The 26,944-nt window shown below is 37.9% G+C and overlaps 1 protein-coding gene across 6 annotated transcripts in view; it reads left to right on the top strand.

Annotated features, from left to right (window-relative positions):
• Positions 1 to 26,944, top strand: part of LOC139964502 (uncharacterized) — a 141,244-nt gene that overhangs the window by 15,898 nt on the left and 98,402 nt on the right. For all 6 annotated transcript variants that reach the window (XM_071966102.1, XM_071966100.1, XM_071966098.1 and 3 more), the window contains exon 2: positions 3,146 to 3,270. In XM_071966102.1, coding sequence (XP_071822203.1) covers positions 3,159 to 3,270 — 112 coding nt within the window. In that variant the 5' untranslated portion in view covers positions 3,146 to 3,158. The remainder of the gene's footprint in view (positions 1 to 3,145; positions 3,271 to 26,944) is intronic.

The raw sequence follows: 26,944 nt of genomic DNA, 5'->3' as shown, positions 1-26,944 counted from the left end.
CAGGTTAGAGAAGCTTGTCCAAGGTAGGCTGATCTGAAACCACCTTTCTCAGATCTACATACAGATGTTGGTAAAATTTTTGGTATGATTGAGAGTGACGGTATGCAAACTATGGGGCCTCGGATCCCAAAAGTGGGTCACAAAATAAGTTTGGTAGGTCCCAGGAGTTTTTCAGACTGTAAAATCTACAGCCATTGACAGTCAATAAGTGTTTTTAGCATCACGCACACAGTCCAAGCTTGTTTTCAATCATTTTGTCAGCGTCAAGTCTGAGGGGTGGGTGGGTCATAAAAAATATTTTTATTTTTTGGTGGCATCATTTTTTTCCCGTCAGACATCGAAAATTGAACGATTTTATGTCATTAAAAATATAGATATCGATGCAGATCTTCGTTTCAAAGCATCTTTTATGAGGGGTGGAGATCTAGTGGGCCATGGCCCGGTCCTCATGGAAGGTCCTGGGTCGTGGGCCTTAAAGTTTGCAATTTACTCATGTTAATTCATTGACCAAGCTTGCTGTTCTCACTGTTAGGTTCTAACCTTAACATTTTTGTAACGTTTGATTGTTACGATCGATCGATCGATTGATTGAAATAAAATTGAATCGATGGCAACCTTCATTTGGATATAATTGTTAAACTTGAAGTCAAGATGTTATTACATGAGTACAACTCTGTAAGTAACTTCCCCGTCAAACGGAAAACTTACTTATATTTTTGTTTTGACAGGAGTAAGGTAATAATTCGGTTTTTAATAAAACAAGCAAAAAAAGCGATCTCTCTGTAGTGAACTGAAAAAGGAGGAAAATACAATTTGCGGGATTTGTTTCTCAGATTTATTATTTATATGGACGGTACAGGAGACAGATGGTCAAAGTGGTCCAAATTTTTTTTTTTTTATAGCTGTTACCATAGTTACCGTGTGTCTTGATACCTTTTCAAGGGAGAGTTGTGACAGGTGTTAAGTCTGAACCTTTTTCGGAAAGTGTTTAGGTTACTTTATACTGCTAGTCTCTGTGGTATTCCATGATGATCTCTGGTTGTTTTACACCAGATTTTCAACGGAAGCAAAAAAAAAAAGTTTTGTTTCTTAGTTAATCTACAAAGTTTTTTGACAGGTTTAAGGTTTTTTGTTGTTTGTAATTCATACTGTATATAAAGGGGTCAATAACATTTTGGACACCAGATAGGAAACATCAATATTTGGTTTCTAATTAGCTGAGGGCCTGTGGGGTTCACTGTCAAAGCCATGTTTAATTCTGTTAAACTTTTGTTCAAAATGAAAAGATTTGCAAGAAAGATGGAACTGTACCTTTGTGTGGACATGATTTAGGAAGGACTGCTGTGTCCATTTCATTATTTGGGGAAGGATGAAGGGGGGAGGAGAGGGAGAGGGGGTTGGGGTTGGCATTGGGGGTAGAGGATAGGTGAATGTTTGCATTAAATTTAACAAGGAACCTGTAACTAGGTCACAGTCAATGGTGCATACTACCTGTAAATTATACATACTTGGCAGTAATGTACTTCACAAGCCTGTCTAGCATATAAGGGTGACCAAATGCCTGTATTTGTTTTTTTCCGAGCAAAAGGAGCTCAACATGAAAATAAAAAGTTCACTCTTTATCCTTCCCATACCTGTCTCCAACCAATGTATGCACTACAATATACCAAAATCGTTGTAAAAATTGTCCCAAAATACACAGGTGTTAGGTCCACTTCAGAATGGTAGATTTAGAAGGAAGGGGAAATGGGTAAGAGGGAGCGCAGTGCTGAAATGTTACCTACTCATGTAGTTTTAGAAAGAGTGAAACGCATACATGTAACGTTGATCGAACACGGACAAATATCTGTCATTCGTAACACGCAAAGCCTAGAGAAATGTTTGTTTTAATTTAGACATTAAGTAATAATAAATTTTCCAGCAGATCGTAGTCCGTTCTTTTGTATTATGCGGCACTCTGTTTGATCCTCTCAGCGTCCGCAGATATTTAAAAAAAAAATCTATTTTATACCTTATGACCATGATAATCCTTAGTAATTTGTTTTTTGCATCAACTCTTTTGAACCACTGTCGAGTTCAATTACTATTTTTTGTTTAGAGTACCACCATTCTGTAAACCACAACTAATGGCCATAGTAGCCTACTGTATTCCACTGAGGTGTGATGTATATACTTAGCAGATATATGTAAAGTTTTGAAATTAGCCGTTCAATAATAGCCTAAGACACTTCTGTTGTATCATTCCATTTTCATTGGGTTTCATCATGATTTTGGTTGGTTTTGATTGTGATTTGCTTGTGGTTTTTTTACCCCCATTGTGTGTTTGCGTTAATTTTACTCGCACGCACGCGTCTTCGATAAAGCCACAAGGGCCGACGTTGTCGGCGTTCTACTGATCAGTTGTAATTCTATGGGCTTCATAATCCCTCGACAAGATAATTTAAATAGCAATTTGTGTAGTACTAGACCTATTTTATTGTTGGCAATATATATGTGGAATGCCTTTCATTGAGTATATTTTTGCAATATATAGTTATAAGGGACGAGAATCAGATTGTTTGAAATTGACTATACGGTGCAAATGGATATTGTGTTTAACAGTTGTACAGTTTACAATATAATTTGTTAAATTTATAATTAACTTGTAAAATGTTTAATTCTGCAATTATTCTGTCAACTTCAAAATGGTGAAGATATTTCATGTTACTTAGGGTGGGGGTGGGTGAGTGGTGATGGGTGAGTGGTGATGGGTGAGTGGTGATGGGTGAGTGGTGATGGGTGATGGGCGAGGGACCATGTTTCTTTTCCCCAGTACTTTCACAGCAAGGATTTTACTGTATGCATGCATAGTTAGCACTGTTATAGATGGCAATTACAACGCCACTGAAATTGGTATGACTCCTTCTGTCTCCTTTTTTCCTCATGCTTCACCCTCCCCCTCCCCCTCCCCTCCCCCCTCCACTTCTCCTCGGCCTCCCCTTCGCCTAATCTCATATGTACCTGTGTCAGGATGCCAGATGTTGTGAAAGATCTCCATTGCAAGTACAGGGTACATTTTGAATTTTTCAGTGACCTAATCATCTCTTCAGGTGTTAATTTATGAAAACTTAATGTTTTTTTTTAAATTTCTTCTGGTTATTTTCAGTTGCTGGCTGAAGATGGGGTACAAAGCAGGTCCTCTCAGAGTCAAAATGAGTTGGTCATCGATCACTCAGAGTGCATTCTTGATCTTATGCTTATCATCCATAGCGGTCAACAGCCAACAGAGGGGTAAGTAAAGTACAGTTATCAGTCCCCTCCTCGTTGAAAACCCCTGACGAATGGCCACTGTTTTGAGACTAATTCTGACGCTTTCCGAAGTTTTCCGTTGGTTTCACATAATAATCTCTAAATACTGACTTTGAGGGTCATCCCCTATATGGCTTCGGATACTTATCTATTCATTAAGATATATACTTTATCAATTTTATACCTCACCTCACCCAGCCCCAACACCCTCCTCCCCCATAAACAGGGACACTGGTAAAAATACCCCCCCCCTCCGCAACATCAGTTTTTGAACTGAGTGGTACTGTATAAAGAAAGTGATGCTTTGAAGTTCAAAGAAGCTTTTCTGCGATGCTGGCCGCGCAATGCATTTGGAAAAATAAAATTGTTCGTTGATACCAACTAGAATCACTATCACCACGGCACTGATTTAACATTGCACTGAATTTGTCCTTGAATATTGTTTATGGAATATGGGAGTAAGTTAATTTTGAAAGTCCTATATGCACTCTTAAGGATGACAAAATTTGGACTTACATGAAGTTAAGTATAAAACTCACATACCGGAAGCGGAAATAAGTTTTAAAAATATCTCTTAATAAATTAGTATTCTAAACGAAGCACCTGTGCGGCACAGTATACGTGTGAAAATGTGTTGCTTGCCTAGTGCATGTATCCCTCCATCTGTCGGTAAGTTGCAACGGCGGTGGGAATTTGGTCGTATGTATGTCTGTTACTCCTCCCCCAACCCCCCCACCCGGTAATACAGACGGCCGTTGTCAAAGCGAGTACCACAAATCTAATTGCTTTTGTCGCTAAGTAATGTATGAATCATTTTTAGATTTGCTTTCTTTTAGTTAATTAATTACTAAAGGGAGGGCGGTCTTTACCCCAGTATTTATCTTTGTCTTATACTTATACTTTTTCTCGGGGGACGTTTATGATTCCCTTCGTAGAGATATTACTGTATGTTCCCCTGTCTTGGGAACATCGCATAATTTCGTTCCGCTGGTAAAGGAATCCATCCACAGGACTGGAGATACTGTACTATTAAAACTTCAACAGTCTTTTCATCATATGCTATCTTCTATCAACTACTGTAATGTACCAACCAGACAGATATGACTCCATAGAGAGCATGAGGGTGGGCTTACCCCTTGGGGTTAACATTCATGTCAAAAGAACCGCTAAGCAGGTGCTCATGTACTAAATCAACAGGACTTAAGGCGGCGAGGACTTGGGAGATTTGAAATATTATTACATGGATTTAATAGTAGACTACCGGCACCTTCTTCTTTTCCTGTCTAGCGTAGAAAGCAATTTCTGGTAGGTTTAAAAAAATTGAAGAGAAAAAAAAAAAATCCCGGGGATATTTGATAGAAATTATGGTGTAGTGCTTGTTTGCTTTTCATTTAGTAATGTTTACCTAGTTAAAAATAGACCTTAAAGAGGAACGGTCCTTGCTAGTCCGGTTCCAAAAATTCAGGGGTGACTCGCAAATGTTCAGTTTTACGTCACCATGGAAACTTGTTGAATTTGGATGCAGTTAAGATTGTCCAAAAATTTAGGAATGCTGTGCAAATACCTATTCCAAAATTGTATGATTAATTAAAGAACACTGTGTTTTAAGTCGTTGAAACTTTTTAGCATATCTAACAAATTATGTTTATGACACTATTTCACATAACTAGTCCCTTTAAAAGATAGTTACGACTTCTAAAGAGGGCACCCCTGTGCGAGATGGTCTCTGGACAGGACCTAAGGGAGATTTTTCACTCTGCTGTAGCTTAAATAACATTAGAAGTATGTATCAGTGTAAGAGTACTCAATGTCTCACAAACAGGAACTTACTAATAACATTTTCATTTTTTTCAGGGTCAGTAGGAGAACGAGACCATTTTCTAAGTTTGTACTATGACAGGTGGTGGGGTTCATTATCTATGCAAAATTTAGCAGTGCTGGGAATTGCCATCAATGCTGATATGTATAACAAGCTTAAAGTGTCAATGTATGGTAGGTTACCTTATAAACACGCAAACTGTCTTTGGTACGAAAACGACAATTGCCACAGGGTAGATTTGACCTCTCTGATGGCAGTGAGGGTATAGTAGGTGTTGGGAAATCCACTAAAAGTCACAGCTTCGTATCCTGGTTCTGTTTTCAAAATGAATGTCATGGTAAAAGGTCTTTATATCGGTTACAAAATTCTTTAGAAAATTATGACCTATTTTTCGATTTCGGGCAGAATGAAGAAAATGTTTTGCATTACCTCGCCAAAGATGGCAATGGAAAGTATCTTTTTGTTTCATCGTGTATAAATTTAAAATACTTATATAGAGCTGTACTTTAACAAATATATATGGCAACCCTTAAAGTGTGTGTTTAACACATTTACAGTACTATGTACACATATGTACTATGTACGCAAAAAGTGAATATTGTTGTGGTATTCTGCCATTTCAAATGAAAATCCATAGTAAATTCCAAGTTGCCTCAGAAATGATCTTGTACTTTTGTGTTCCTTATTAATTTTGTTTGAAAAATTCATCTTTTCGTCTCAGACAATTATTGAATCTAGATGAGATACTTTTCAAGCCCAATGACTTTGCTAGCAAATCCGGAAAGTTCAATGCAACTCATTGTTTTTGATTTTATTTATTTTATTCTTTTATTCCGTGTGAGTTTTTATGGTCAATGTTATGGAAAGGAAATCATTTGTCAATGTATTTGTTTTGAGTAGAAAGTGCAATTGCTCGTTGGGGACAGTAGCAGCTTCAGTGACAGGGTGGGTGTTAAAAATGCGAGGGTTCTAAACGTGGTTGCCAATACCAAAATTGGCACGAAGGTGAAGGCCACATTGTTGGTAGCATGTTAATGCGTAAGTACTGTTTAATTGTTCCTCATAACCGTGAACTGGTGGACTAGTTTTTACTCTTTTAATTGTATATTGTTCTGAACTAAGCAGATTAACCCCCAGAAGGCACTGTGTCAGAAGTAGGATGCTGTGTGGGCTCCAGCATTCTACAGCCAGGCTGCATTTAAGGTGTCATCATATGTGCTCTATATCTTCAGGCTGCAGCATTCTACAGCCAGGCTGCATAAAGATGTCATCTTATGTGCTCTAGATCTATCTTCAGGCTCAGCATTCTACAGCCAGGCTGCATAAAGATGTCATCTTATGTGCTCTAGCTATCTTCAGGCTGCAGCATTCTACAGCCAGGCTGCATAAAGATGTCATCTTATGTGCTCTAGCTATCTTCAGGCTGCAGCATTCTGCAGCCAAGCTGCGTTATGTGTCATCTTTGTGCTGTATAGTTTCATATAACAGGCACTGCTGGTCCGTCAAGAAAAATCTCAGACATTGGTTCAGCCTTTGCTGTAGGGGATTGTGCAGCTTTTCTTTTCGACACCGTGTCCAAAATGTCACACATTTAAAACTTAAATTGATGAACTTGAACGATGGTGGTTTGGTTAATTATCAATAGCAAACCAGATTTATTTATTCCATTGGATGGATTATTAATTTCTAAAGTATCCACCATAATTTTTTCGATGATTATTTGGAAATCCAGATATGGCAAGAAAGATAAATTATGGAGACAAAATAATTTAATCAAACAGCAGATGAAATTCAGAATTAATTGAGAATGAAATGTCTATGCTCCTCTATGCTGCAAAGTTCTATTATTTCACACAGTTAGTTAACTTAGTTTGAAAGGAAAGTCCAATAGTCACTGCAAAGAATAAGTGTAATGAGAAGAAGAAAAATTGGCCTTTTTGTGCCAAATATTGTTTCTGGATAATTTCCAATTTAAGATAGGGTCAATGTGATCAGTAAAACATTATCTTCATTTTCAGTGCCAAATTATCTGCAAACGAATATGACGTTGCTTCAAAGACGTTTTCAAAACAGGTAAACTTCTTTGAACTGGGATCAAAGTTGTAGTTTGTATTAAGGGGAAGCTCCCACGGTTTCTCATGTGAGGTCGGTTTGTGCATGAAATTTAACTTAGAAGTGAAATGGCCAATTGAGTCTACTGAATCAAGATCGGTTTCACCTCATTTCCTCTGGGTGCTACAAGATGTGTTTCTTGAACATAATAAATAGTCTAACATTTCTTGACAAAAAAAAAAGATTGAAAATTGAAGAAAGTACTTGTGAAATATGTCAATCATGCAACCAAAATAAAGGGTCCACATCTTGCACTTAATATTGGGGGGGGGGGGTGGGGGGTCTACTGGTGGTTTTCATCAGTAAGTTTATAACATTTTGATTTGGAGAGTAGCCTATATTAGACCGTAATCATCCGGTTCTCCTGTCCCTCAGATGCTTGGAAGTTCAGGGCTAAACGTCGGTCCTTTTGTCCATCTCTGGGTGTAATTCTCCCCACAAACTGTGTTGAGTGACATTGGATTCACAGTATGTATGAGACTTGAGAATGGTCAGCAAATCTTAGAGGCCGGTTAATTGTCGCTTGCATAGCAACCTCAGGAATGCCAGATTGCAGTTATAAACTATTCTTTTGACACTTGCTGAGAAAGAAACAAGATTCCTGTACATTCATAAGTTTTGTGGTTTGAGACTTTTGATAGACTTTTGCTTACATCTCCCTTCCTCCCTGCTGCCCTGATATTGATCCAGCAAAGGATTAGCCTTGTCCCCCTCTTGAGGATTAAGCTACAAAGTAGTAAAGGAACTGTTAAAAGAGAACAAAATAGTATCTTTTCAAAAGTTTGTTTGGTAGGGATGAAAGAAGTCCTTGGCTTGACTGTACATTAAACAGGATAAATAAAATTAGCAATCTTGTGGTTTTGTGCTGGATGGAGTTAAGTTGATGGCCAGTGACTAAGCGCCATGTGGACAGAAACATTGCGTGTTTTTAACGCAGTGCATGCATGTTATACTGTCTTGACTTTTTCAAAACTGTTCAGTAGGGATGGGGGGGGGGGGGGGGGAGAGGAGGGATAAGGGAGAACAACTTGGGACTCAAGTTGTATTGATGAGGGATGTGCCTGACGGTTGGAGGGTTGGGTCGGTGGATAAAGGTACCGAGTCAGAAATATCATAAGTTAGAAATTATCTCTTCCCACTCCCACTCTCAATTTTGTGTTGGGGTCCCGGAATGGGAATTTTTTTTCTTTCTATTTTCTCGTAAAACTGACGATATAGAGGTGTCTTGATGATAAAAAATAACCCAGTTTTTACTCCTTTGTTTAATCGTAACAGACTTATAAATAGTAACATAATTGATATCTTTTCACCTGAAATTTCATTTCATACATTTGTACAGTTACAAAGACGGAATGGTGATTTCTAAGGGTTCGGGCTGTGCTTATCAATTAATATCTTTGTCTAATGACTAAGGTTATCACACTTGCTGGCCTGAATTTATTAGCATAGCAAATATGCAAGAGATATTGTGTACGTTTGCCCATATATACCATCCGTTCGGTCGGTTAAATTGCTATTGTGAATTTCCCATCAATGGAGTGAGCTTTATTAAAGTCTTAAAGTTTAACTTCTTTTTTTTTGTGTATATCATGAAAATAATCCTTCATAACCTTGAGATGACAGCAAATGGAAACTGAAACCAGTTTTCCCACCAGTTTTAGGAGAAAGAAAAAAGGAAAAAATGAAAAAAAAATGGAAAAAAAATGAAACAAAAATGAAATAAAAAATGGAAAAAAATGAAAAGAAATCAGACAAAACCTACCCATCAGTGCAGAATGAACAAGATTAATAATTTCTCTGGCAGTGGGAACTGAATTTTGTAGATGCGAGGTTTCTTTGTAAAACAAAAATTGATTTTTTTTTTTTAAAACTACAAGATCAACTTACAGTATAACTAGGCTACACTCAGTTTCAATCTGCATAGTATATGTAGAGAGGTAGTTCAAATTTATTGTCAAGGTTTCAACTACTTAAAACTTCCCCAGAGTTAATTGAAGGGTACGTTATTGAGTGAAACTAAAACATCAATTAATGGTATAAAGGGATGAACCCATGAAGCAAACAAAGTACATCTTTTTTTTTTCCTTTCTTTCTTTCTTCTTGTGGTAACATTAAATCAAAGATACCTAAAGGTGGTTTTTTATCTCACTCCACCTTCCCAGAAACTTGTTGCCGGAAGCATTGAAATGGGGTAATGGGGAACATTTATAGAAATAGGGATGGTAGGTGGGTTTGCTGGGGGAGGGAAGTTAAACCCCATTCTATGTTCGCTCGTATTCCTTACTGATTGGAGTTGAATTGATTAAAATCATATTTCATTAAAAAACTGGTTTATATACTATATTAATAAATATTATCATAATAATGATAATAATAATAATAATAAAAAAAAAAAATAATAGTAATAATAATGATCAAAATATAGCACTTGGATTTATATAGCATCAAATCAGAAACAAGCAATAGCTGTACTGTGGGTGCTGAATAAAACCAGTCAATCGCAACCAAAGGTCACTACAAATTGGTCCGAGTACTACTATGTTTGTGTACATATGTGTACAGTTAAACTATATACAGTATATAATGTCTGAGGTGAAACAGCAGACAAATGCCAGACTTGACTTTCCATAATTAGAAGCTAATCTAGGTCAATGGGATGCAGTAGATAAAAGATGAAATCAACTATAGAGAAGAAAGATAAGATGGAGTCTTTATCAGAGGAGCACACCAAGCATTCCAGTGAGATCACTGCCTCTCCCCCTGGCGTGTGGTCCCGGCCTCTCTCTCTCTCTAGGGCGTCGAAAGTTTAAATACAGAGCACTCACTGCAGGTACATTGCAGTGAGTAAATATATCCGGTAGATCGCATTGCAAAAATGCTATGCAGACTTGGTACATTGTTCTAGAATAGCAAAGCTGCATGGTACAGTAGCAGTCCTTTGTGCATAGAACCATATAGTATTTTTATATAAGGCAAAATTCAAAGCCTTTCAAAAGTGCTAGAATGCAGTTTTTTTTACACTAAATTACTCCCCCCTGCATTGAGAGATTAGAGTTGTTAGAATGTGCTGTTGTTTTTAATAAGGGAGGGGGGGGAGGTGCGAGGGGGGAGAGAGGGCGGACCTTGAAATGTTATGGTACAATTTTGTTATAAATGTGTATCTGACTGGATACATGTTGTTCCTTCCAAGAGAATAGAAAATCTTGACAGATAGTGAAACAGTACAAAATTTATGTATTTTGCTATTTTTACATTTTCAACCTTAGGTCCTGTATTCATCAAAGAGAAAAGTGAGGATGGCTTTAATACTTGTTCTCACATTTCTTTGAAGAAAGGAAATGATAAAACAATATTATGAGCAAGGGTGAAGAAATGCACAATGAACTGTATAGTGTGACTCAGAGCATCTGACTAATAAAACCAAGCAGTTCCATGTTTTTGTATCCATGATGCCCATAAATCTAAAACTTGAACATGATTTATGGGTTAAAAAGACTATTATATGGAGAAGTGAATGTTACATTAGTGATTTGTGACATCCAGACATCTGACTTTCCCATGGTAATGCCAAAGTACACATGCAAACATTGTTTCATATAGGTTAGGTGAAAACTTGCTTGTTTTAGTGCAGGTAATATTAGGTGCACGTTGAACATGACAGCATTCTTTCCTTTTCCCCAATACTTATTTTCTTAGGTACGTATGTAGCCTTGTTGTCGCTGCTGTTGTAGTGTATATGTCATTTTTCCTAGTTTTTACGAATGATTATATATGTGTACACAAACATTTTCTCATTTTAGTGACATTGCTAATTACCAAAAAAAAGAAAAAAAAAAGAATCCTTGTCTTAAATCACCCAGACCTTTCGTTGGTTGCCATTGACTATTTTACTGCCTGGGAAAGTAATTTGCGAGACCGTAGAACTCAAAAGCCATGAGGTGATGAACCGCATAATAACCGGATGGCTATTATTTGGGAAGAAGAAACCGTAATTTAATTGAGTATTAAGAGGAAGTCGTTGAGATTTAACATGACAAAAGTGGTTGTTTACCTGCAGTCTTCTTAGTGGAAGATATTTCAGCTGCTTTCAAAGACCTGTTGGTGTAAGTTTTGAAGCAGTGTCGGAGCTAGGGGTATTAGTCAGGGGTGCGAGAACGGTCTGTAGGGAGAGCGTACAGAAATTTTTTGAGTAAAGATACTCCCTAGATCCCCGGAGATGACCCTTTCCGGGCCTTGCTAATTTGAAGATAAACGAAGAATAAATAGGTGTCATGTCAATAGGTAGATGAGAGCGCAATAAAAAGGTCAATAACTGCGAATAAGTAAAAAGTGATAAAAAGTGAAAAGGGCGCCAGCAGTCCATTAGAGTCCATCGGGGGGGGGGATCCACTACCCCTGACTGTATGGACACTCCACTACTTGTTTGAAGTTGCCTGTATGCTTGTTTTAGAAACGTGGGTACATTTCTTTCCATTTTTTTGGGACTTGATTGAATATTCTTGCTTTGAAGATAGTGGGGGAAGAGGTCGCCGTGGCCCCCATTGTTTGGGAAACCCTGTAAATGCAAGCGAAAGAAAATGATCTCTATATCGGTTGGAAATTTTTGCTATCCTAATCTCATGGCAACATTTTCTTTCTAAAGCCAACTTTTAAATTCCTCAGCGGATACAAAACTGTTAGAGCTTCATTCTTTTGACTGGGTTATATACCTGGTTAGTTACTTACTTGTACAGAAGGAGGAGCTGTTTGAACTTTGAAAACAAAATCCTTTTGAGTCAACTGGTGTGTGGTTTATTTAAGGGATAAAGATATTGTCAGGAGGAGGGATTACAGTAGATTCTGTGTCTCTCTGGAGTAAAGGATAAATAGAAGTGTAATCCACTCTTGTTTGGACACTTTTCCTTTGGTCCTCTTGATCTAAATGGTTTACTTTGGGTAGAGAAGGTCCAGACTCTTTTATCTCTGTGATTGGTAAATCTGTCACCCCTTACAGTAGTTAGTTTATGAACATTTTAGAGCAGGGGTGGGCGACCGTTTTGACTGAATGGGCCAGATATAAGGAATGAAAAATTGACTGGGCCGCACCTAACCGACGACCTGCTGTTGATTTCAAACCTTTGATTCCGAGGACTTTCAAGCAATGGGTGTGTGTATACTTAATCTGTATTCACAAAAACATAATGTCAATACAGTACAGTTGATAATTAATGGGGATAATAGGCCTACCTGACAGCATCATTAGTGCCGATAAATTCTAAGCAGCTTGCTCGTTTTTTGTGATGATGTAAAATAGATTGATTTTTTTTCTCTCTTTCTTGAGACATCTCACAGGCCGCAAAAATATCACTGGCGGGTCGCATGTGGCCCGTGGGCCATAGGTTGCCCACCCCAGTTTGAAAGGGCCCAGCAGCAGGAAGTTTATCCTTTGACAAAATTTGCAAATTTGCAGTGAATTTTTTGCTGGTCGACAGCAGAAATTCCTAACAGCATGTCCAATGGTACTGTGGATATATGTACAAATTTTAAATTTGGTGACATTTATTTCATAAATGTGTAGACCTTGGACCTTGAGCAGAAAATGTCTTTGGTTTTTATCATCATATATTTGATCATAGTTATCCAGTGAGGAGGGTGCAGGAGTGGGGGTGGGGTGAAGGGGGGGGAGTGAGTGAGGGGAAGAATGGGATTTAAAATCACAATTTGTACAACATAGTATAATGCTATGCTGCATGTGAATACCTAATGAGTAACTTTAACTTCGGTTAATGATTGAGGATAGAAACACCAGAGTATGACCTCAAAGTCAACAGAAATTGAAAACTTCCCTGGTAATGTTTTTAAAAAAAAATCTTCATTCAATGCTGTACCTAGGTGCTGAACTTTGAACCCACCCCCCCTCCCCCCAAGTAATGAAATTCTACTTAACCTTTAATTGGTTGCATGTGTACATTTGAGGCTAAGCACTAATTTTTTTAGTTCCCACACATCTCGAAAGATAACTGGGGTCTTCATCACCTTAGGATTGTCAATATTTTTATTTGCCTATTGCAAAGGATTAGCATATTTGCTGGGCTTTGCTTTGTCAATAACCGTGTAGTTTATTTACTAGATTGGCCTTCCTAGTTTGTAGCATGGAGATATGAGTTTGTTTGAGCTGGGTAGGGGCTCTCATTGCCTCAGTGCCACCTAATGTTGTTGAAATGCTAGAATTGCAAATTGTGTATCCATCTTAACTGGGACTGACAGATGTCCCAGGCCTTCTGATTGGTCAGACTCAGATCTATAAGTTAAGACAAAATTTATTTTGTATAATATATATATCAGAGCCTTGAATTCCGCGGGTGACACTGGTTCGTCCTAGTTTTTTCTCCTTAATATGAAAGTGTGATACACTTTAATATTGGAACAATGTCAAACAGAAACTTAAGACAGCAGCCAAATTTGCATGCATGCCAATATCTGGTGTGACACTTGGTGACACTTTGTTTGGCACTTACAGTAGTGTGTTATTTTGTGTTGGCTACAATATGGTTTATCTGCAATATTCTGTTGATAATTGCAGTCAGCCTGCAACATGGCTCTTGCCCCTCTGTAAAGTAAGCCATGCATCGCTATGGAGAGGTAACAATTGGGTTGGGGCAAGGAGAAATGGGAGTGTGGTGAAGGGGGGAGGGAGGGGAGTAATGGGATAAGGGGAGGAAAGGATGACCTATATATAGAAAGAACTGAAAACCTGGGACAATCACTGTGTATATGTTTTTAAGTTATTATCAAACCCATTCAGTCTTATTTAATCCTCCGGAATTAATCCTTTTCACATCATGAGATTTTTTTTACGTCAAGCCCTGTGATGAGTTTTTATTCCGCCAGTCCACGAGAATTTTCTGTGACTCATCACTCTACCTGGGTGTACTATTCTAGATCTCAGTAGGTGTGTCCTCCCTTCCTGTATCTAAGTACCTTGCAGAATATCAATTCAGAACCCTGAGATACTGTAAGAGGATCAAAGTGTTTTCATTGTTAGATTGCTTTTTTGCTGAAATGCCAGAGCAAACACATAGTTGGCTGTAGAGGCACCCCCCCCCTCTGTACAGAAATAAAATTATTACAAAATTAGTTTTCTTTTATTAAAATCAATAAAAAAAATAAAAAAAATAGACTTACCTAAACAATCTACCTGGAGTTTTGCTGGCATGTATTAACTTCAAATATATAACTCATTTAATCCTTTCTATGTATGTACTGCATTTGCTATGTCATTTGCAACATGACCTTGATTTAAAGCAGCATTTTGCGTCCTTTTCTATGATTTTTCTCAACCTCACTGACTCCACTATGCCATAACGATACATAACTAGCTTATCTCTTTAAATCTTACTTCAAATGGTGGCATAAAAGTCGAAAAATTTGCAACTTTCAACTTTGTTTTTCTCCAAGATATTTTCCGTTGGGATCCCAATAAACCTTGCCCATAATATGAATATTTAAACACTACGAACTACATTGACCAGTACATAATACAACACCATCCTTGATTTGTGTACAGTCTATATGGCAGTTGTACCAAGGAGTTCCATAACAACTCCCTGGTTGTACCAACGTAGTCTTGAATCTATTTTTAGCAACGACTCATAACTAAACCTGCATATCTGATTGGTTGAATTCAAACTAGTGGGTTTGGGGGAAGTGTATGCGATTAATTTTATATGTGGAATTTGTCGTGGACACTTTTCTAATTATCTGCAAATATCCTTAATTACTCGCCAATTAACGTTGTTGGCAGGGAAAAACTTGGCTAATATCTTAGTTTGCTGTTTTGTGATTGATATATGTAAAAAACTCGATGGACATGTCAAAAAAGTTGAAAACGGCGACCAAACGCAAAATGCTGCTTTAAACAGTTTTAAATAGTAAATGTTCTTAATTCTAACTTCCCTTGGTTGATTACCTCAAAGATGCTAACCAGGGTATGTCCCTTAGAACTAGTCCAAAACAATTACAAACAGGAATTGTCTTAGAGTGGAGTGAATGTCTAATTGTTAATTGACATCTCATGTGCTTTGTTGATGACCCTCAAAGGAGGCTAACCAGAAGATAATCCCTAAGATTTCCAAAACGTTTGGAATAGTAATGAGGTAGTGGGGTGGACTAGGAAGGGGTTGGGGGGGGGGTAGGATGAGGATTAGGATCGGAAGTGTAGGTGATTGACAAGTGGTTCTGGGTAATATAGAATAAGAAGTGTGTTCTACAAGTGAAAATTTGATTTTGTAGAAAATCTTCATGCGGGGAAAACATAAATTTATTTGAAAGAACTGCATGTTTTTGAAGTTAACAAAAACTCAGCGATAGACTTTTTCGGCTGGAAATGGTTTTCACATCTGGTCAACATGTTACCTATATATATATTTATATGTATTTGCCTCAGGTGAGGCACTCCACCCCCTTCTGTGGCCAGCATCAGCTTTGAATTAAATATAATAGCTTGCGTCAAGTTTTCCATCATGTGTCGCAGCTGTGCGAAAGACCTCATACCGTTCGTCCACAATTTGAACTGGTTTCTCGGTTTATAGGATGGAAACCGGAGCAATAGGAGAACTTCTTCAGAAGTGTTTTGATTTTGCTTCCAATTACAGCCAAAGTTAGTAGCATAAATACGAAACAAAAAAGATACAGAATGTGTTTTCGATCCTTCGGGCGACAAGAAACAGACGAGGGGGTCTCAAGAAACAATCTTGGAGCCGATTTTTTAGACATTAGAATATTCAAATTGGTGTGTTTCATATTGTCTGTTAAATAAATTGACAGTTTAGTTGATATGAACATCAAATCTGTACATCACATGGCTTATGATTTTGCATGTTGTTTTTTCTTTTATATAGTAAAAAAAACATCAATTTCCAGTTCATTGATCTCGAGTGGGAGGGCTGATACCCAAACACTGGGCCTATAAATGTAAAATGCGAGGAGTTCAAAATGAACTTATCCTAAGAATAATGGTGAAAAATGGCTGGAAAGCAATTGTAAAGACCTTTGACTGGTTTTGTCAGGCTATTCGGACCAGCTACAGTACTGCATGTGTACGCGATGACCTTCAAACAACATTTTTGGGTGAATTTGTCACCGTTTGTGGGAAATGGGTTGATAGACAGGGTACCTGAAATTTAGTGTACAACTGTTTTTCACTTTTAGTCCTCACGATGTGCACCATGGGATCCAATAAAGTTTTACATCAGGTTTGAAGGAATTTGCTATTTTAATGAAAGACTGTTTGATTAATATAATGGCACTGTATTAATTAAATTGTGTGAAAATGCCAAAATTTTCTTGATTTTGGTTTAATCTTAAATAACCTGCTAATTAAGGGCACCCAAACAATCGTAAAGGACACAGATTTTGTTAGATCGAACGACAACCAGTTTTGTTCGGTAAATGGTAAACCACCTAGCTCTGAATCATAATGATCGATGCAAAGTTTAAACCACCCCCCCTCGATGCAAAACACTTTCAAATGCAAAGAAAGGTTAAAGGAGGGCAAATTATTATCACCAGACAGTTTGTGCATGCATGCCAGTCAGGAGGAAGGCTTGTTTAAAACGAGAGAAGAAATGGTTTGTCCAGGAAATTAGATTTAATTGGATTTGTGAAAGTGAAGTCAAGTTAGCAGAGGTGGATGATTGCGTTAGATCTGTAACAAACAGCGAGTCCCGGCCCAGTCTTGCATCAAGACATTAACAGGCACAATTCAGTAACAGGTACTTCCACCAAATGCATGTCATCCAGGGAAAAAAAAAATGCCAAAATGGAACATTTCCGGCCGTACCCGTCGCGAACAATGAAGTACAAGGATAGAGCTTGTCGTCAGGAAGGCATGAATCATCCATGTTTAAAGGTGCCGCATTGATTCCGGATTTAACAAAGTGGGTGGTATTATGAGTTACAAAAGAAATGGCTCTTCCTCCCTTTCAGATTAATAAGAAAGGAAACTCTTCGATGTAAAAAACAACAGTGTTTCATTGTTTCAAAGGTTGGAGTAAGAATGTTTCCTTTGTTTTGAGAGTTCAGATGGAATAATGAGATGATATTTTGGCCAGACAATGAAGCCCATAGGTGGCATTGTTCTAATATTTGGAAGTTTTACAGATTGAAATAACCGATATCAAACGAGACGTACAGTATGATATGGGAAATTCTTTTTTTTGCTAAATTTTCAATCGAGAGGGCTATTTTCTGTTGTTATCAGCCGTTACCATGTATGCTTTGGACGTACAGTATACCAAACCTGCACGGTTCACCCCGTTGTATATGGGTGCATGGTAGCATACCGTGCAATCATGACGAGTTGAAAGTGTTTCTCGTAATTCTTACCATTCAAATCGTGCCACAGTGTTTCACAATGCAGCCATTCTACCTCCCCATCACACACACTACAGTACGGAATTACACGAGTTTGCACAACAGGGCTCTACAGCCACGTCCAAAGTCAACAGAGGGCGCCATCATATAGGTTCTTTCTTGTCCTCGGATCGTGGCAAGGTGCAGTCTATTACTGCAGATCATGCGGGTTTCATATGGGTTGATCGCTAGAAGTGTACTCAAAGTTTGGTCGTAATTATTTGACAAAGAGATCTTTGGAAACATTTTTTTTTAAAAGTTTAAAGTAGAGCTAACTGTTTTGAGCACCGTAACTTTTTGGTGTTTTCTTCAGCCTGTTTTTCTTGCATAAGTGGAACCACGAACTAGCCAAATCACACGGCGAGTCGGTATGCGAGTTCGTCTGGCCCGTTTGCAGCTCGTGGGTGATTTCACACAGTTGTGTAATATACATTAACACACACAGATCCCGCACATATAACACGGTTGTGTTATACATTAACACACACAGATCCACCCATATAACACGGTCCTGTTATACATCAATGAAGAGATCGCGCGAACGGTACAGATCCCACACATCAGGATCAGCGTGACTGCCCTCTCCGTTGAAACCCCGGAGAGCCCCCATCGACCAGCTAAATCAGTACCACCAATGACGTACTTGTGCCAAAAATATTTACGGTTCTTCGACAGTGTTAGCTTTTACATAACACATGTTCTAAATGGGTTTATCCTCAGCTGCTCTCTGGTATATTCATGAAATCGATCAATAGCAGTATATTTTCTAGCCTATGCAAACTACGGCTTTCGTACCTCAGTTGTATATTGATGCGATTATATTTGTCATGTAAACCCTCTATCGGTGATATGTGTCGGTCAGACTTAAATCTCGGGTGTCCTGATCAGACATCAACTTCAGGTCTCGTTGAATTTTAGGGTTATAATCACTGAAAGGGTAGAGGTCAAGAACGACGTGATCCAAGTTCTTCGGTGGTGCTAACATCCCGATCCCTCGTACCACGATTAACCATCAATCTCAAGGATGCGAAAGATTCTCCGGTAACATGTTTCACCGATCGTATATGTTTCCAATAAATATCAGGAGACAGTTGTACAGGTGTCTGCTTGTAGACGAAGCTCACCTGTTGTGGTTTTTAAGGAATACATAGCAAGTTTATGGGAATTAATGAATAAAGGTCAAATGCTGTAAGTAATGGGCCCAATGAACCCCGAAATGACCAAAACAGATATGTCTTTACTTAATTGTATCCTTAAATAGTGGCGGAGACTTAACAGATTCTTTGGATGGGAAAGCCATTAATCCGGGTTTATTGCTGATGCCATCCGGTAGAGATTTAGTGCAGAATTAACTCAAATCTTGCTAGATCAGCTCGTTGGTGAAACAAAAAGAAGAAGTGTAGGAATTAGTGGTATACATACAATCCTCTTTTGTTAATGGTCGCATGATCGTCCCACTGAATCAAACGTCTGGACCCCCTCCCCCACCCCATCCCTACCCCAGTGAGGCCATTTTATGTACCCATCTTATACTTTACTAAATAAAACTGACTGGAAATGTCAAAGCTATGTGATTTTTATAGCACAAGGTTTTTGAAGAAGACAATGACAAGCTTGTCTAAAAGTGTAGTCTGACTACATGTGATTGGCTGGTGGACAGGTGAAATTTTGCTTGAAAACTTGTCAAATATATTTGTTCTGTACTTTTACATACGGTTCTGTCATAGTAGTACCTATTTTCAGGGACCCAGAGAGAGGTTTGAGAATTGGGTGACAGACAATGTTCACTGATGTGGAAATTACTACCATGCCCACCTGAGAGAAATCATTACCGTGAAAGTTATTGGGGTCCTTGGCCCTTGATCAGCACCCCAGCTTAGCCCAGCCCGGCCCACCAAATTTATAATGAATGTGCAGGGATCATGTGATAGTTCTTTGCTTGGCTTCTGGAGCCATGCATGCAATTAAACTTTATTAATATAGAATCACACATGGAAAATATTTAACTCTCTTTGCAAGTTTATATGAATTCTTGGAATGTCATTGTTGGATTTGCTAAATTGCTTTAATATTCAGGAAGTCATAGAAAGGACATTTCAATTAATGGTTTTTGTTGTTGAAACAATACCTATTTAGTTTGATTAGTTAGTTAGATATACAGTGTACCATACTATTGCTGGACAGTTTTAGTTAAATAAGGCTTTTCTGATGTGGTTTATGTTGTCATGTCAACGTTTGTTCCTGAGGTAGGTATATGGGCAAGAATATGTATGTACCAAGGCCGAGAGGGTCAATTTCCCCCAAAAAAATTCTCATACCATTTAAAGGGTGAGTTTTCTGACATTCCCGTTTGAGTTCGCTGATCCAGTGGTCTGCGTTCTAATCTAAAGTTGTCCAGTCACCTTTTATCAATGAGCATTCGATCTGTGAATGGTTATTTCTGCAAAGATGGAAGTGGGTTTGGGAAACAAACTATAGCCTAGCAATATTTGTTGATTTATAGATACAGTATATCAAAATTAATTTTTGCGAATACAGCGGGTGATGTCATTCTTGATTTAATTTTTCATTGATGCGTCCTGTAGATAAATGGGCTTGAGCACTTCAGACCAAGAGTTTAGTGGAATAAAAATTCTCTTTTAGGGGTGAGTGAGCACGTAATTGTGTTTTTAAACACTTTATGTGTATTCCAGATACTATATCTCAGTCTGCGACCCTGATATATGACCTATAGCCATTTTTAATGTACGGTATTTTAATCACATTACAGGATAAAAAAAAAACGGTAATAAAGCATGTATGCAGTCATCAGAAAAATTTCTGGTTTAGAGATCAAATTCGTTTTGACGGTGTACAATCGTGACCTCAGTCATTGATAGGGGTTACTTAGGTCGTAATGTACTATTTGTGACTTTATTTTACTACTTCCTCCACAACTCATGGTAATGATACATGTGTATATATATTTACATACATACTTTCGAACAACCTCAGGATGAACTAAAGACCCTGTGCCGTACGATCCAAGTTTTAATTTCATGGTAGTTTCACATCGTTCATTTTACAGGTGGTAATTCTGCTAATTACGTTTTAAAGCAGCTGTCTGCCATTGGTTGGCAAGTCTGTCAAAACCTGCCGAGTTATTTTACGATTGCCAAACCGAGGCATCCCAGCTACCAGTGTTAATTTCCACCGGGAGGATCGAGAATTGAAAGAATTACAAAAGATTTAGCGATTTCATCCTCCTTTTTGACCAACTTTTCTTATCCTTCAGACTCATATCATCTTTAGAGGAATTGCAAAAATTTTGGCAAATTACTCGTGAAAGTTGTTTTTAGCATAGTATATTTTAATTCACAATATTTTGGAGCCAGCACTGATGACAATTTAAGCCCTTTAAAATATTAAATTAGCTCAGTGGCCTTGGCTCTCAATATCTTGAAAAAAAATCCCCAAAAAACTTTAAGTTTGTATTTATTCATATTACAGCTCTAGTCTAGCAGACTCACTTTGGAACCAATTTCCACAGTTTTTCCAGACAGGCTATTTCTTAAAATGTTGCCATTGGAGCTGTTCAAATTTTTAGGTCACCCTTATAAATTAAAGTTTTGAGTGTTATTGTGGCCTTGGACTTGACTGTGTGGTAATATGATTGTTTGAATAAGTAAATTGTCAACTTTCCTTCAGTCACACACTCTATGTCATGGTAAAATTGGGCTGGTGGTTTGAATTAATTTTTTGATAGTTTTTTTGTTGTTGATCGGTTTTTGATACAAAGTGGTTATGTAATCTTAAAAAAGGAGAAAAAAGAAAAGAGATGCTAATTAATTGCTCATCTACGGGAAGTAGCCAGGGTACATATGTAAATTTTACAGGGTACGTATGTAAATTTTATAGGGTACGTATGTAAATTTTACAGGGTACGTATGTAAATTTGACAGGGAACGTATGTATGTAAATTTTACAGGGTACTGTACGTATGTATGTAAATTTTACAGGGTACGTATGTTAAATTTACAGGGTAAGTATGTAAATTTTATACTGGTGGGCACCTGACTTTCTCATAATCCTAGCAGGAAAGATTTGTCAGAGACAACCTAAGATGTTCTAATTTTGCCTGTGAAGAAGATCCTTAAGTTTACCATAAGTCTGATGTTGTGCTAATTGGTATACTTTTTCCTTGCTGGGCCAAGGGAGATGGGATAAGGACCAAGGGAGGGGGAAACAGGGGGGGGGAAGAATAGGAAATCCCATCGAAATTGAGAAGCTACAGTACAGGAGGCTTACATACCATGTAACTATAACTATGATGAAGTATCCACTTTCGTAGATTCACTGAACCACGAATGCAAAAGTCAGAGGATTTCTAGTCAAGACTTGGCCTCTAACAGTGTGGTTGTATAATATTAAAGCTTCCATTTGTGTGCAAAATGTATACACTGTAGTATATATGCAGTGATGTGTGGCAGACAGCCATCTTTAGATTTCTGTCACTTATATCTATGAACAGAATCTGATTGCGGTGATGATGTCATGTTCATAACTTTGATATGATAAAACAATTTTATCAACCTTTTGTCATCCGTTTTAACCCAGGGATTATTTTTATTTACCCCTACATGTCTGTAATACTTCCGTACAGTATAGTTATGCGCATACAGTATATTATATAGAGAGATGCAGTTTATATATATGCCAGCATACAGTATCTATAGATATCTGTCATGGCAGGATCCAGGGGCTGGCTGGCTAGTTGATCCAGGGGCTGGCTGCTGACTAGTTGATGAAACTATTTTCAGGGACATTCTGACTGATCTGTTGGAGGTTGGACATATTAGACAGAATGATCTCAGGGAGGTCATGACCTGGATTAGAAGGTGACAACCCCTGACTGGGTGGGTGGTGGGTGTGATGGTTACTTTTTTGATTCAGCTGAAGTAGAAATTATATTGGCATATTTGGGATGCTACACAGATAAGGCGGTCAAACAAAAGAAATGGTCAGAATAATGTGGTTCAGTAACCTGTGGGATATATTTGTAGGGATATTTTACTTTATTGCTCATTTATTATTTAGTCTCTGAAAGAGCAAATTTAAGATTTTTTTTACTTCCGCTCTCCCACCTCAACCCTACTCCAACCCCACCCCATCCCACAGCAATCCCACCCCACCCCATCCCGGTACCATCAGACATTCTAAATAAACTTGCTATAGTTCTGTCTTGTCTTGCAATTATTTTAAGTTATGTAGTTGGTGCATAGAAACTGCTCTTTTTAATAAATTTTGTCTTAGGAATTTGTCACCATCAATATTGTAGACATGTGTTTTCTAACTAATATTCTCTTCTTTGTATAAGTTATGTTCACAAAGGATTGGCTTTGCTATAGAACTTAACCGGGTATTATATAGGTTATATTTATATAAGGTCTCACGGTATTTGAAAAAAAGTTATTGTGGTAATATTTGACTGGCTCAATTTCGTGAATGGATTGGAAGCAATTGATCTGAGATGACCACAAAAGACATTTACATAAATTTCCTGTTGTTTTGTGTGGGAAAATTGAGGAGTTTATGTTATGGTCTGTACACTGCAATTATTTCCTGTAGCCACTCTTACAGGCGAAACCGTGGATGTTTCAACTTGGGTGGTTTTTATCAGAAAAGAAATATTTTTTTTCTTCAGATTTTGTATCTTCTTTGATATTATGCTGCTTGTTTGGCATAATTTACTTTTGCCTTTTTTTTAATAATCTTGTGATAATAAGAGTGAATAGTTGCGTAAATGTTCATCATCATTAACCCCAAATAGGCTATGCTAGATGGTCAAGTAATGGTCACTTTTGCTCAGATTTCAACCCACATTTTATTTTCATTTATTTATTTCCAGTATAAATATAAATATTTATAAACAGGACATCAAAAGTGAGTACTGTACGTAATCAGAAAATATTATTTTAAAATGTTAGTGTACCCAAAGAAAAAAAAAAAATATTTACAGCCAACCATCAAAGCATTTTAGTTTAGTTTAGAGACCCAAGGATCAGGAAGCCTTACAGTATCTTATTTGAGACTTTATCTGAGTTAGATCGTGAATGAACACCGGCTTCTTCCAAGCCTTCTCTGTCGATAAGTGTTCAGAGGATAACGAGGCAGGGGTGTGAATTCGCTCCCATTCCTGCTCCCGGGACCGCCATTTAACATCCCCATCCGACGGACGAGAGTGGGGGAGCAGGTTTATTTATCATTTTCTTTTACACAGGAACATTAGTATTTCATTAGAGACAAAATTGAGAACCCTCAAACCTGCTGCCCAAAATTTCAACACTGAAAATTATTCCCTGAAAATGTGGAGCCAATACCAGTGACCTACCTATGTCCGAAAGCCTTAAAACTCGGCGCACAGTTGGTCAAAGAAATTAAACACTTTTATGATGTCTGTAAGTTTCCGGCAAATCTAGAACTTGACCGCAGAAATTTTCCTCCAGTATCTAATAGCTCTATACTGCTTGTCGTTTCTGCAAACCAAGTTTCTCTTGTACTGTACTGTTCATTTCACAGTCTGATTTCTGTGGTTTGATAGCAGGTTATGGTATTGAGCCTTGTACCAGGGCTTTCTAATTCCTCGGGAGTGTGCTGAGACTTAAAACCTCCCACTGTGAGTAGATTAAACGTAGCCACAGGACAGTGAATATAGAACTGCCCCTGGTATCCAGATTTTCAGCCAACACATGCCCGGTTTGCAAGAGTACTGTAACCGACAGTGTTGCACAAAACGGAACACTGATTTCGGAAATCAGGTATACTGTAGATCCCCAAGACAAAATAGCCTTCTTATAGCATCTGGGAGTCCCAGATGCTATAATATGGCTATTTCGTCTTGGGGGATCTATATTGTCTTGGCCTATGGAAAAGCATCTTTATGTTGTCATTTCTAATGAAACTGTTTAATAATATCACATTATTGGACAAGCCCCAATTTCTAGCTATTTTTAAAATTGACTCTTTTCCTCTCTTACTAAAATATTACCAAGTTTTGCAAGCAAGGTAGATCGAAATTCATTTCTAGTGAAGAGACAGGTGAGTGATAAATTGCATAAAATAAACCAAAGTAGTAAATTAATCGCTACCATGCAAAGTATTTTTTGTTCGATTCGACAATGTTGCATGGTCACATGGTCTGCTAGAACTTTTATGCAATCCCGGGCGTGATCATTCTGTCAGTCTAATGTTTCTGATAAGCCGCTCTCTAGCATAGAAAAGCTGCGTCCTGTTTATTTACCCATCGACAAAGTTTGGTAATATCGTATTTAAAATAAGTAGGTTTTCTTTCCTCAAACTAACTTTTTTTTAATGGTAGAGCTCTCTCACCAAATGCTTCCTTTTAACCTCGATCGGTCACCCTAGTGAAAGGTTTGGTATTCTTTCAACTTGAATTTCGTTAATATCTTTGGTCTTGCAATGAAATGGCTCTTGCAACAGTCATATCCATGGTACATTTCACCTAGGTGACTACCGGTTTAAATGATGTTGTCAAAGGGTACTCAATACGTTACGGTTACGTAAAGATTGTTTATGAATGAACGCAGCCGCCCGGAAGGCTTTGAAATAAGAACCAGATATATAATCGTGGTTGAATTCTACCGGCCTCACTCGTCTGGTCTTGTATCAATCTCTCGGAAACTATTTTAATCACTGAATGACATCACACGGTAGGTCTAAGAATATTTTCTCCTTGGGTTACTGCTCTCCCGATGATCTAAGGTTATCATCACTGCTGAGGGATAGCAAAGTTACCGTGTGCGTGAAAGATGGCGTCGATCTCCGAGGAGATTTACAAGTATCTGATCGGCTTATATGAACAAAACTGGATAGAAGGAATTCAACTCCCCGAACAAAATTTCAAATAGGGAATAGAACTCCCATATGGAGGGTATTGGGAGCATGAATGTTCTCAGTCAAACATTTATAGATCTGAGCAAGAGGGGAAGGGAGTGGAGAAGGGGGGGGGGGGGAGGTGGAGTGGAGAGCGCAAAAGTGGGAAAGTTTGAGTGACGGGTTGGATCAGACAACAGCTCCTCCATATTATGTCAGAGATCATGATTTTCGATTACTTGGAAATCTCAGTGTACGTTCTGTATTCCTCAATCTTGTTGGTACGTAGCCTGGCCCTTCTCCATTGTAAACACCTCCTCCCATGGACCTGTATTAATTTTGATACAAAACAATTTCCTTTCACACACTGTTTGTCGATGGGAAGTATCTAGCTGTTTAGAGATATTATCAGCTGTGAATTAAATCGTCAAACTTTGTGTAAGATAAACATCTCTCTGTTAATTGAGTAAATTTGGTTGTGTCAATAAACCCTATATGGATATATAAAGGAATGAAATTAGCTTGGCCTATATTGATACGCAGAGATAAGGTCGTCAATGGTTATATTTCTTTCCTCTTGGACTAAATGGCAGATGTAGTGACACTGTGGTCGGACGTGGGTGTCAGAAAGGGGAACATGATGGGCTTTTGCAGAAGGCAAAGGAATTATATGTGTTAGAAGAAGTCAGGAAATGATTAGATGAAGGGGGTGATATCAAAAGGATAGAAGGGGCTGGTTGGATGGGAGAAATTTTGTGACTCGCTTAATTTTGAATTCAACAAACATCCTCACTTATGAAAAGTATTTTCTATTAATTTGCATAATCAGCATGCTAATGTTTTCAATTCATTTCTGATCAAAAGGAATTGAAGGGATGGTTATTGAGAAATGAGCCATCTGCTTTTAATTTGCGCCATATGCATAGCTGAAAGTAGTTTCATTGATTTCACATACCTCAGTGTGAGATAAATGTACAAACGTAAAATAACACAAAACTGGAGAAAATACATAATTGTTTCAAGTTTGTGTAATTCAACCATAAACATACTTTTACCCTTAACCTCTTTCCGTACTAATAAAAGGCACTATAATTGAAGCATCAAAAAGTGTCTTTGAGATTTCTTAGGGTAATAACTAATAAGGAGACCAAAAATCTGCCACTAATTGGACTACCTTTAATAATTTATTGAATTACCCCCATCATGAGCCCCATGTAATATCGCCCCGTTTTATGGCCCTCGACAGTCCAGTAAATTTCGGGTGAGGTGTGTACGTCTCTGAGAGTTCAAATTTAAATCAGTAGTAAGTCCAGTCGTTATACAGCTTGTTAAGAGGGTAGGTTTATTTAGATGTCCAGCTTATTCCCAGGTGTTAACAGTATTTTTAATCAGTCTCACTAATTAAAGCGAGCATATTTGACCTCTCGGAATGATAACGAGAAGACATCTGTAGTAGAATTA

The sequence above is a fragment of the Apostichopus japonicus genome, chromosome 23 (genome assembly GCF_037975245.1).
Source record: "Apostichopus japonicus isolate 1M-3 chromosome 23, ASM3797524v1, whole genome shotgun sequence".
Lineage (NCBI taxonomy): Eukaryota > Metazoa > Echinodermata > Holothuroidea > Aspidochirotida > Stichopodidae > Apostichopus > Apostichopus japonicus.
This window is presented reverse-complemented; position numbering and strand designations above follow the sequence as displayed.